General features: G+C 42.4%; 1 protein-coding gene across 2 annotated transcripts in view; it reads left to right on the forward strand.

Annotated features, from left to right (window-relative positions):
- Nucleotides 1-12,886, forward strand: part of zfpm2a (zinc finger protein, FOG family member 2a) — a 121,949-nt gene that overhangs the window by 24,734 nt on the left and 84,329 nt on the right. For both annotated transcript variants that reach the window (XM_056379873.1, XM_056379874.1), the window contains exon 2: nucleotides 7,819-7,977. In XM_056379873.1, coding sequence (XP_056235848.1) covers nucleotides 7,819-7,977 — 159 coding nt within the window. The remainder of the gene's footprint in view (nucleotides 1-7,818; nucleotides 7,978-12,886) is intronic.

Raw genomic sequence — 12,886 nt, forward strand, 5'->3', positions numbered from 1 at the left:
GTATTTATCTCCAGCAGCCACTAGCTCCCCATTGATGCAGCAGTATTTCACAGTGTGCTAGCGGCCTGCTATCCAGGGAGCATGGAGTGTGTGCGTGTGTGTGTGTGTGTGTGTGTGTGTGTGTGTGTGTGTGTGCTGTCTGAAGCACTGGCAGAATCCTAATCTTCCAGCAAGAAGCTTCACATGGCCAGATCAAGAATTAGGAGGGAGGCTGAGGGGGGGGAAGAGGAGGAGGGCGGGGGGAGGGGGGGAGGAAAAAAGCCCATCTCAGTCTGTGTTTTAAAGGACAGTGCTTTGAATGTCATTTGACAATTTCCTTTTAATTAGAACTAATTTACAGAAAGATGCCCACCAGCTAATCTTTACAGGATAATTAACTTCTATTTTCTTTACTTTTAATTAAAAAGTGGAAAAGATTTAGCTGATCCATAAAGAATTGTTCTTTTGAAATGTTCATCAGACTTCACACTTCTTTTGGCATTGGTAATATTTAGATCATATCTGCTGCTCACAGTCTCCACTGAGTTATTGCAATGATTTTCTCCCCCTTATCCGAGGTATTAAGAAGTGGAACTATCAATAGTAGAAATAGGAACCAGAGGCAAATTAGAATTGAATTAATGAAGAATTTATTGCGAGAGGAACCCCCCATCCCTCACAATACTGGGATGAAATTGACATCTTAGATATATCCATTTCATAGAAATTCCTTGATGGGAAAATATTGTTTTATCTACATTATTTGATACAGTAATCGTTTCTCTTTTTCTTGAAGGCTCCCCATTAAATTCTTTGAAATGACGCTCGACTAAAAGCTATTTGTTGCAGAGATAGTTTCAGCGTTTACAATATTGCTATTTCAACCACCACACTGAGGCCACTGAACGTGATGAATGTGATGCTTTTCAGGTTAAACAGCAGCATCTTATTAAGCACTTACTTAGACACAGTGAGGCGCCCGCTGCCTCCATGGGATGAAAACTCCCTCGGCCTCATCAGAGCTGCTGGAGAAAAGTCTTTTCTTGCCACTGTTAGCACCTTCCAACAGACTTTTTACTTAGTGGAGATAAAGTGAGCCAATATGAGGTGAGCGTGCTGTAGACAGAGCCTCCACTCGTCTGCAGACAAGCCAATGGCTGAAGATGGATGCCCCCACTTAACCATGATAGCTCCCTGGAGGAGCCTCACTCAATGGCTTCATTAAAAGTGAACATTCTAGTGAAAAGCTCACTTATAAACCAGTAATTAAGACCACACATATTTTACCTGCTTTGTTTCAGCTGTCACATCTGGTGTACAGGCACATGGTTAACTTTTATTTCCTTAGAAGTAACAGAATGACACTAATAAATCATCCAGCCAGAGGAGAAGCAAGTGTATAACAGGAAGGACCTAAATACAGCACGCCGACCATTTTAACAGCGTTTTAATCTGTCCGCTGCCCCTGCAAAGCAAATGTTACCCTGCAAGAGAGGCATTAGCTAAGCCCATATTACTTGGAGGACAAGCTTTGTGACTTTTATGGACCAAACGTTGTACCAGTGTCCACTTGGACTTGTGTGTGTGTGTGTGTGTGTGTGTGTGTGTGTGTGTGTGTGTGTGTGTGTGTCTGTAAAACTCTAGAGAGACAAGTAGAGGCAGTAGAGTGAAGCAGGACCCAGCTAACTCCACAGAGAAACTGGCTGGCATCTGCTGAAGCCCTCGGGCACGCTCAGAGGTGCCTCCAGCATTTTAATGGCATAGTCAAATGCCAGCATGTTTTCATGCCATTCCAATTCAAATTCATTGGATAAAGAAGTAAGAGCGTGTTATTCCCCTTCAACAGTCCAGACAGAAACACTGGGCGCAACAACACAGAACTTAGCAACTCTGCAAACATGATGGGATCCAACGTTGTGTCTGATTGGAGTAAGATACTCCACAGAATTATGTTAACAGCATTTGAAATAGTGAACAAAAAAATAAATCATAACATTATTCTGCATCTGGGTAACATTTCCAGCGGCTCTGCAGACAGTGATAGTGATACTGTTTCCCAGTCGATGGGTGTGTCTGCTTCGCACTGCACGAAGCAGAAACGCACAGTAATGTAAACTTAGTGGGCCATCTGAATGCATGATGTCATCAGATTACGTTTAGATACCTTGTCATCTCTAGTGCTGCTCCTATATGTGTGTGTGTGTGTGTGTGTGTGTTTTACAAGGATGTGAATATGTTTATTCATCCCCCCGTGATGAACCTGCCCTCCCCCTTTTTTTTTTTTTTTTTTTTTCACCACAATTTCCAGACGAGCATTGGTGCTGAGTTTTCAAGCAGTTTGTTGACTGTTGATTGTAAGTGCCCAAATTTAGGAAGGCAGCCATTTCTAATCATGAGAATTACATTGCTTAGCAACCGGAAAATCAAGTTAAACAATACCATCGCTTATACTTGGTCACAGACTGCAGCTCTGAGAACACATCAGTCTCCACTGAAGCTGTTCCACGCTCCTCCCAGCACACACACACACACACACACACACACACACACACACACAAGCAGCCATTCACAGACAATATACAAATGGTAATTTACTTTTGACTTGTGTTACCGCATTAGCTCCACATTTAGTTTGATCACAGTGTACAACTTGGAAAAAGGCTTTTTTTTTTTTTTTTTGTAACATTTGCGCAGTATGAAAAAAGATGTTTGAAATGAAAAATTCCTTTGAGGGTTCCTGTAGCATATTAAGCTATTAAGAGTTGCGTAAATGGTATCTATTTCATTACAGTGATCAAGGATTAAATTAGAGGCTTGAGCCCTGTAACATATACACTAAGTCTCCTCTAAGGCTGAGGGAGCCCTCTGCTTCCCAAAGGTCATTAGAGCTAAGGAGAGAGTATGGCCCCCAGTCTCTCCTCGCCTCTCTCCACTCTCTCCTCCCTCCCTCTCTTTCCCTTCTCTCTCTCTCTCTCTCACTTCCCAACCTTTCCTGCGAGATGAGATGAAATTGTTTCTTTCTATGTCCACACTTTGTTGTCAGAGAGCAGGCATTTTCTTTTTTCTTCTCCAGCTGTGGGGGTAAACACATATGAATGTGTATCTAAGCCGACCTGGCTCACAGCGACTTGAGACAGAGTCTGTATTTCTATATTCCCTCCCCCGCAGAAGTTTGAAGAGTCCCGCAGAGTATGTGTGTGTTCACCTGGAAGTGAGGAAGGCCCAGTATCAGCGTTGGCACAAAGGGCCAGTTACAGGGAGCAGAGTTTTGGCAGGGGTTGAGCGGTGTGGCCCTGTTGGATTTTAGGGCTGCATTATGCATTCATGTTTAGTCTCAGGTGCTACGTTTTATCCCCAGGCCAGCTTGGACACATTTTCAATGGACCTTTTGGATGAAAAACTGTATAGGTGGGAGCAAAAATGATTTCCATGCTTATAGAGATCTGCCGCTTTGTTCTGTCAGATTCAATTACCTCACCTCTAATTAGGGAGCTATAGAGGAGGCTGGGTTTGTGATCCACACATCACACTGTGGAGCCTGCTGATAATGTGAGGTATCGCTATCACAGCCCGGCCACAAGCTCCCCACATTGCGGACGGCTGAAAAAGCATGCCATGAAATTAGCAGTCACTCATACAGTTTTTGTGCGCGCACACACACACACACACACGCACACACACACAAACACACACACACACAAACACACACACACACACACATGTTTGTTTATAGCTCTTCCTTTTTTCTTTTTTTTTTCTTTTTTAAATGTGAGTTTCCAAGGCAGGGTTGGCACATCTGTGTGTTTTTTTTCCATTTTCTGTTTCAGTCCACTGAGGCACAGACTTGTGTGTTTTCCTGAAAGATATTCCACCACTTCTGTCCGTACTCCTCTCTTCCCCTATTCCCCTTCCTCTGTGACTCATTAATCCTCTGTCCATCATATGGTCTCAGAGTATCACCCCATTTTATAGACTCGGTGGGGGCATTACCATATCCCTCTCCGGAGCTCCACTCCGCATGGCCGATCCCTATCAGACAGAGGCCATGCCATGAACAAAAGAGCCACTGTGATCAAGCCTGCATTCAGCTACCAATGTCTCTATTAGCATTGGCTGCTCCTGCCTGCTGCTCCTGCCTGCTGCTCCTGCTGCACGACTGTTTGAACAGGGCTGAGATTTCTCTCGCTAGTCAGCAGAGGAAGAGTCTGATGAATGTGGATGATACAGTTCAGGGTGGAGGGAGTGGATGATACAGCTGTGTGTGTGTGTGGGGTGGTGGTGGTGGTGGAGGTGCAGGGATACCTGGACACTGACCATGACTGAGAGGAAGTTCAGAGCGGGTGCAGTTTCCTAAAACATCCTCATAAAAGTGAGCAGATATGAGTCTTTGTGCTGGGGTGATTTTGTCCAACCAAGCCTCTCTAGAAAGTGAAGCTCATGAATTAACACAGGACTGTCTGTCAGGCTTAAGGTTACAGCTGATTACTGAAGGGCTGCAACTACTGATCATTCTCTTTATTAATCTAATGATTATGACCTCTGAGATATGAAATCTTCATCACCGGTTCGGGCCTTAATGAAACACATGAGCGGTTTAATCAGATTTTCTTTTTCATATTGTTTCATTTCAAGGACTTTTACAGGCCTTAATATGTAAAGATATCCAGGATATCACCAAGAAAAAAAGCAAAAAAAAATTCTAGTGAAACACAATTGTGTGTAATATATGTTTATTTTATTTTATGCTATTTATTTATTATCATTATTATTTCTATTTTTATTATTCTTAAACCATAACCTCCAGATTGGAAACAGTCCATTCAGTGACAGACAAATAGTGAAAATGCCTGTCACAAGTTCTGACAATGCGACGTAACTTGTGTGTTTTGTTCAGACAAATCACACAAGTTACGTTGTTCAGTTTTAAATAAAAAATAGGCTGGAACCAGTGGCTGGTTGCTCGATAAATCAATCAATCAAAATAAATTTTCTGTCAAATGTAGACTCAGTGATTGGCTGACATGTTTAGGAACAGGATTTTAGAAGAATAGAGGAGGATTATGTTCAAAGAGCAAATATTTCAGACTTTAAAAAGAAAAATCAGCAGCTGATGGTGTTTCTTTCCTATTCCTTCTGTAAACACCATAAAAGTTTGAGACGCCCACTTGGATCAGAGCAGTCGTTTCAGATTACCAGACAAAAAAAAACATGAAGAAAAAAAAAAAAAAAACCACCACATCGATTCCCAAAAGATTTCCAATGAGCTTTCCAAACACAGTGTTTGTGCTGTGTTGTCACTTCCAGGATCACCTCCCGTTTCAAGCTCCTTGGTTTTTTTTTTTTTTTTTGCAGATCTTTGTGTCTGCTGTAATGAGGGCGCTCGTTTCCAGTGGCCTGCTCTGTGGTGAAGTGCAGCGCGGACGCTCTCTCCGCGGTGTCATTGGCCATCTAAACTCCAGAGGAGGCTTGATAAGAGGGTGAAGCAGCAGACATTCCTCTGGCCCAATTCGTCAGCAGACCCTATAGAAATGCACCAACAAGCGCGGGTCACACAGTGAATGTGACAGGATTTTAAACAGTACACAACTAAATATAGCAGGAACGCCACTATCAGAAAATGAGTTAGGAGTGTGGTGCTGGTCGTTTAGAAAGTCATTATTCTTATCATTGCTGTCTCTGAAATAATTTCAGGTCTCTCCATGCAATGAATACTGTATAATAAACTAAACATGTGAGAATGCGAACAAACTTTGGTAATCTACGCGGCTTCCCCAAGAAGTAGCCATCAGACCCCCTTTAATGTCTCCGACTGGGTGGAGTATTTCATTTTTCCATATTCAGCGAGGCCTCCAGTATCTCTATCAGTTTGAAAACGCTCCATTTAGTTACTATCTGTTAGAGCGGGGAAGTGAGATGCCCTTATTCTGAGTCTATTAAACCTCACTTCTATCTCATCTTATCTACCTAATCTTTGTGTCTTATTGACCATGAAGTTTATCTTTAATCTCCCTTTACCCTTATTATCGCACAACACTGTAGGTCTATTTTCTATGGTGCAACAGTGCTCGCTGTATTTGCCGGCAACAGAGGAAGAATCGTTTAGTTGTACACACAGTTCTTATTCAGCTGTGTAATGGAATGTGTACAGAGTGTGTGTGTATAGAAATGTATTTCCTCGCTTTCTTTCACACTGTCTTCAATTGCCTTGGCAGGAGCTTTTAACGCCAGTCATACAATCTCCCCTTGATACTGCGATATTTATCTCCCGGTATCATCTTAAGCGATGGTAGACTCATCGAGTCACTTCACGCCTCACTTCACTCCTCAGCGAATCAGCAGAAGGCATCAGATAAGATCATAAAACTGTATCCTAATTTAAAAGCAGCACTCTGCCGCCACAGTGTCTATTAGAGATCTGTGTGCTAATTCTTTTCATGTCCGTGGCTCCTGCAGATGTAGGCTTCTACAAAGGAGTAATTTATAAGACTAATGAAAAGAGCAAGCAGTTTGTGGACATCAGGGGGGTCTTTTATGAGGCTCGTGCGGGAAGAAAGAGAAACAGGAGAGGCACACCAGCCCCACTTTCTGAACTGAAATTATTGCTTTATTAAAGCTGAGGGGCTCACTCCCTCTACAATAGAACAAACACACTGAAAGGTGTCGAGAGGATATCAGCGCACTCTGTTTGAGCTCCAGGATGATGCGCAGGAGGCTGCAACATAGCTCATGTGTGACAGGCAGAGACGGAGACAGCATCCACATCTCGCAGGCGGTGATGGCAGCACTTTTGATATGATTATTCAGTTTAAACACAGCAGGTTTTTTTTCTTTTTTATGTACTCGATTGTGTTATGAAAATGACGCGGGTGTTTTTAGCTGGGAGTGTATTATTTCAAATATAAACACACCTTAAACTTGAAGTGCTCCATCACTTCTTTGCGATGGTAATTCGTGTGCTGACATTGGAGACATGTTTTGGTGGGAAGGAGAGGTGTGCAAGATGCACATTATCTTAATAACATTCAAACGCCGGGTGAGATGTTTTTCAGAACTAATACAATTCAGATAGCAGTACAGTAATTCCATCAACGCCCTTGATTGAAGCAAAAATGGTAATATGCAAATACCAAAAGAGATGTACAGCTACAAGCAAAACTCTGAAATCATTTAGATTTAAAGAAATAATATTGCACAGAGGGGGGAAAAATTAATCACACGGAAAAGTGTCTCCTTTAAGATTGCACTGGTGTATTACCCGGAGGCATGGAATGTAAATGGAAAATCAACATTGTACCCTGTGATAAGGCTAACAAATTAATAAAAGTATTTTCTTTCCTCCTCCCATGCTGATGCCTGTATGAAAAGTCTGGAAAGGAACTTTTTTTTTTTTTTCCCCCTCCCTCCATCTGTGTGAGGTTTTGTTTTGCAGGTAGCGGGATTAACATCAATGCTCACCTTGGCTGCATGTCAGAAAGCACGCAGTCTCAAAGGGCGTTTTCAGCTGCTGTAACGGAAGGACTTTTGTGAAATATCAGGCGAAAATAATATTCTTCATTGACACGGCTTCATATTTGTCTATACTGAATGTCTGAACAGGGAGTGTGTAGCCAGCACAGAGCTGCGCTCTGAATAGCATCTGCATTTGTAGTATTGCAACAAAAGAAACAAGGAGAGGCAGAAGTTTTTTTCCTTTTTTTTTCCATGAAAGCCTGAAGCGTGTGATGAAACTGCTGAACATCTCCCTTGTGTGTGTGTGTGTGTGTGTGCGCATGTGTCTTTGTATGTATATATGTGTGTGTGTGTGTGTGTGTGTGTGTGTGTGTGTGTGTGTTCCCTCAGGTCCTCTGGAGGATGGCCTGGAGGAAGAAGAGGAGGAGTGCGTCTCCGAGGAGAACGAGCTCTTGGCCAAAGACGAGTTCTCGGTGGAGGAGAACTTCACCGCCGAGTTTGAGACGGAGAACATGAGCTGCGAAGACATGGAGTACTTCTGCAACAAAGGTGAGGATCGTTTACTTATGAAACTCCACAAGCCGCTTTTTCCTCAAGCAGTGTACACTGCTCTGTTTAATACCTAATATGAGACAATATGTTAAGCAACCCTTATGCCAAGCATCAAAAATAAGTTAAACTCCTGCCAATGGCGTCTAATAAAATTCCTCAACATGTTCAAATCAAACCTGGCAGAACTTGTATCCGTATCAGAATTTCTCCCGCATCACTGCCTTGAGTTGAAACTATCCATTTTGATATTTGATCCCAGCAATCCACCCAAGAGCAGTGGTTTGATCTGAGAGGGAGATGGCATCGGCAACACTGGCTCTCCCTCTGTGATAGTGCTGTGAAGGTGTGCTACGGTACACCAATGCACTGGAGAGCGTAGCACTTCCCTTTGAGCCGGCGCTGAAGCTCTGTGAACACTCAGCAGCACCTGCTACTGCTCGGAGGTCCAGCACTATAAAGCATCGCCAAATGCGCCCGAATCCTCTTTGAACTCCAATTCAATTAGATTGCTTCTTTGTATGTTTGTTTCATTTCGGTCACACCTTGCCATCACAGGAGCTAATTTGTGGTCTGCTCCAGGTTACAGTGTGAAGATGACAGACTTGTCCCGCCCCCCCCCCACCCCCACCCCCACCCCCCCACCCCGCTCACCCCCACCTCTTCGTACCCCCCGGTTGCGTGGCTTTCACTACCCCAGGTGTCCCCACTCTTACAGGCACACGGATGCCATAAATTTGACTTTTTAATGAAGAACCTATGCTTTGAATGTCTGCCTCCTCTCTCTCCTTTCAAAGGGAAAATTGTTTAGAATTATTTCTTCACACTTCTAAACTGATGTGCCTCGTGGGATTACATTATTGAAGAAAAATAAATCTTTCATGTTTCAGGTAGGCTATGCCCCGGTAATCGTATCAATAATGTTTTCCTTTTGTTCTCCGGAAAAAGTTGAACGGCACAATTGTTCGGAAATTGCAATTACCAGCGACGCCTCGTTTGCTTTACCCTTTGTCTCCCTCGTAATGTGTCCTTACTCAAACTTCAAAGTACAATGTATGGTCTTGTAATAACCCAGTAGCTATGAAATAGATGGTGCAGTACACATTGGTGGTTACAGCAAGGGGAGGAAAAAAAAAAAAAAAAAGTACAACTTCTGAAAATCTTCAAAGCGCCCTGTCAGAGCCGTTTGATATTCCTATTGTTTTGGATAAAACCTTGTGAGGGACTGGGCCTCAAATCTCCCCTCCGTTCCCCATGTTTATGAATAAAGTCAACACTAAATAGCAATCCCAAATGTCAAATACTACTTTTAGGGGACACTAGTAATCTGTTCTTTTCCATACACAAGCTAAGTCAGATTTTTTTTATTGCTCTGCTATCTAAGCTTACAGTAGCTAAGTCTCCCATTGCCTCCTAAGACCTAAATGATGTACTATCCAAATTTCCTTTTTCCTCATGGCGAGTTGTGCGCAATCATCAGGTGTAGTCATTTTCCCCATGATCCCTTCCTCAATTAGATCTATTTAAAACTAATGTCGGAGTGGCTTAAATTTACCCCACTTATGTGAAACTGCTGTGAATTAAACAGGACGCAATCCTGGCGGCATTAAATGGTTTAAGTGTGTTATTCCTCGACTATAGGAAGAAAAAGAGAGCCCCTTGATTAACTAAACCCTCTCAAATGTGATGGCGTGCTGTAATTAGCCCTGTGCGGACTTGAACGTGGGTTTTAAAGCAGCCACTCATCCCATGGCCTTTATCTTCTGCTGCTTCCCGGAGAATACGGTCTCCCGTGTAAGGTTCCTCCACTGAGCAGTGACTCTCTGGTCTTAGCTTAGCCTTGTATCTGTGTAGTCACTCTCTGAAATGGGCTTGTCAGGGGGACCTAAAACCTCCATTAAAAGTTTCAGTCTATAATAGGTATTAAAAAGCTGTAGGAACACAAAGAGGAGTACCAATTTTCATTAACATATGAAGCACTTATTAACTTTGATCAGAGTGCGGTGAAGTAGCAAAGCCGCTTAAAGGCGCAAAGGTCAAGAAGTTGAATGCCACCAAAGACTCAGCCATTTGCCTTACCCTTGCAGAAAAGGGACTCCCCAGATAAGTGCATGGAGCACCTTGATGTCCCATCTTGGTCTCAGGCTCGGGAACCTCTAAACTGGGTGATGGTTGACTCTCTAACCTGTTCAGTTAATGGTGTCGTGGCGCTCACTGGTTTTTTTGGGGCGTCACATTGATGTGGTTTGTGAATGGATGATGGCATCACATACAGGAGCCTGTCAGCGCACAGACGTCACACCGTGAGTGTGATCGAGTCTTCAGACCAATGAAAGAATCAATAGTCATTGTTTATCATGCAAAAAAAAAAACCCAGGAGAGTTTTTTCTTTGTTTCTTTTGAAATCATTTTTAGAATAGTAAAAAGTGGAAATTCTCCAATAATTCAAAAACAGGAATTTATAAAAAAAAAAATAAATGTGTTCAGCACAAATATGTTATTTCTGCTTTCCTTCCTGTCAATCATCTTGCAAACCCTTCGCGATGGGAAGCAACAAAGTATATTTAGAGGTGCTTGAACATCACTTCATTGAAGCATTTCCATTGTATTCTACTTTAAACTTCAACTCCTCTAAATTTCAGAGTGAACTATTACACTACTCCCCGCAATACATTCATTAGACAGCATCGGTACCTTCGGATCCTAAACATATCATCAACAATAAATATGTGATGTATTGTCGTAGGTTAAACTACCAAGCTGCACATTGAGGGCAGTTAGAAGCAGCCCCGCCTCCAGCAACCTCAACATCAACTGCAATGTCAATGTATCAGGTACAACAGTCCAATGATATATCAGGAACACAGTAGAACTGCCTTTACTTTTGTTACTTGAGTATAATTTGATGATGATACTTCTATACCTATAGTACAACTTTGTATTAAGCAGAGTATTTTCACACTTTGGTTTTACTACTTTCACTTAAGTGAAGGATCCGATTTCTTCTTCCACCACTGCCCTTCAGATTTATGTTGTGAGCAAGTTTGGGAACCACCGTTCAATATTATCAATAAGATAATGTGCAGACTTTAACTATTATAGTCCCAGTGGATGAGGAGAAATGTACAATGTCTCAGTGTCATGGCTGTGAAAAGAAGCAGTTTGGTAGAATAGCAGAGCCCCAGAGAGAGGTAACACTGATTTAATGCACATGGAATTAGAGGGGGGGTCTGCCTGTACCAACCAAGAGCTTTGTGAGGGGAAAAAAGCCCCCTATCTAAAGAAATAACCTTGACTCTCCCTTGTGATTAAACCAGAATCTTACCTCAAACAAGTTCTCCTGCTCGGTCAGTTTCACGTTTATGGAGCTGTGCTTGTGAAGAGCCCACAGACGAACACGCTGACTCCACAGCAAAGATTTATACTCTATTGACACACCTGACTCCATTATTGTAGGAAAGATACCTTTTTTTATATACACTTTCTTTTTTTTTAACTGAAATTGTGAAATTTCACCTTGCTGTTTCACCCCCTCTTTTATTGTTGGCTATCTGTGAAGTTCAGCACAGGGTGTTGCCACAAGCTGTTCCCTTTCTGCGTTCCAAGTGTTGTCTGATGACAAATGACTTCCTTAGTTAGCTCTGACAGTAAATTTACATGTCATTTCACGTGTCTCATTTCCTAGATGTAAAACAATCTTTTTGTTAAGTTACATTACATGAACATTTTCCGCTCAAACCGCCTGATTCTGATGCCATTTAGTGAGTGGATACAGGAAACATCAAGGGCAACTAAATGTGAACATTTGCACTCTCCTGCACTGTTCCTCTCAAATTACAGAGTTATAATGTAGGCAAAAAAAAACATTTTATCACAGTGGAAGTGACAAGTGAAAGCTCAGGAATCTACACCCAGGACTCAACATCGCAAATAACAAACCCACCTTGACCCCTTGGAATAACCTCTCAGTGAGTAATTTGAACTGCAACAGTCAGAGACTTACAGTAACAAACAGAAAGTGCAGAATTAATTATGGCGCTCTTTGTGTAACACAGAAGTAATCAGAATCTCCAGCAACAGAGGAGGAAGATCTCCTTGGCTCTTTCGCCACAGCTGCCAGTGCCCAGAATGGTAAATGTGGAATTTTAATGCACAGTTGATGCTGGAGAATATGGGGAAATGCTAATTTGTGGTGCGATAAGATGAATCGAGTCATCCCTTTAGCCCCATTTGACTCAGTGGAGGAAATTAATCATTAATGTTTGTTAAGTATGACAATCTAACTGGGCCAGATCTACATGCTCAGAGACTGAGGCAGAGCGAGATAAAGACCCAGGCTGCAGACAGGGAGGAAAACTGCCAGATTCTGTAATGATGGGAATTTATTGGCATTTAAAGAGACAGTGGCAAGGCATTTCACTAATAACCTCCCTCCATTGGAGTGCTCTGCCTGCCACAAATTGCATGCAATTCAAACCTATTTTTCAGATAGCAGAGAAGTCTTACAGCTATGCTTGACTTTGGTGAAAAAGGTTGCTTCCTGGAATTGACTTTATCTGTTGCAGCATAATCTGCATCAACAACCAAATATGCAATATCAACTGACTAGCACTACCACTGCTGGGGGGACAACAGGCGCCCCCCCCCCCTCGTAATATTACATTCTGCAAATCATTACAAACTCCAACACTGGCCAGATTGTGATGGGTTCAGAAAAGTGGCAGTGGGTTAAAGTCATCGAGTCTAGAATTCAGTAACATACAGAACTGTGCAATCCCATACCAAGACTTAAAACTACTTATACTCCATTTTGCAGAAATTGCGACCTGTCTCTAGACTCAGTGGTCAGGATTAGAGCTCTCAGAGCTCCTTAAAGTCACACACACAAGAGATTGACATTTTCAAGGGC

This window comes from Seriola aureovittata, chromosome 7 (genome assembly GCF_021018895.1).
Source record: "Seriola aureovittata isolate HTS-2021-v1 ecotype China chromosome 7, ASM2101889v1, whole genome shotgun sequence".
Lineage (NCBI taxonomy): Eukaryota > Metazoa > Chordata > Actinopteri > Carangiformes > Carangidae > Seriola > Seriola aureovittata.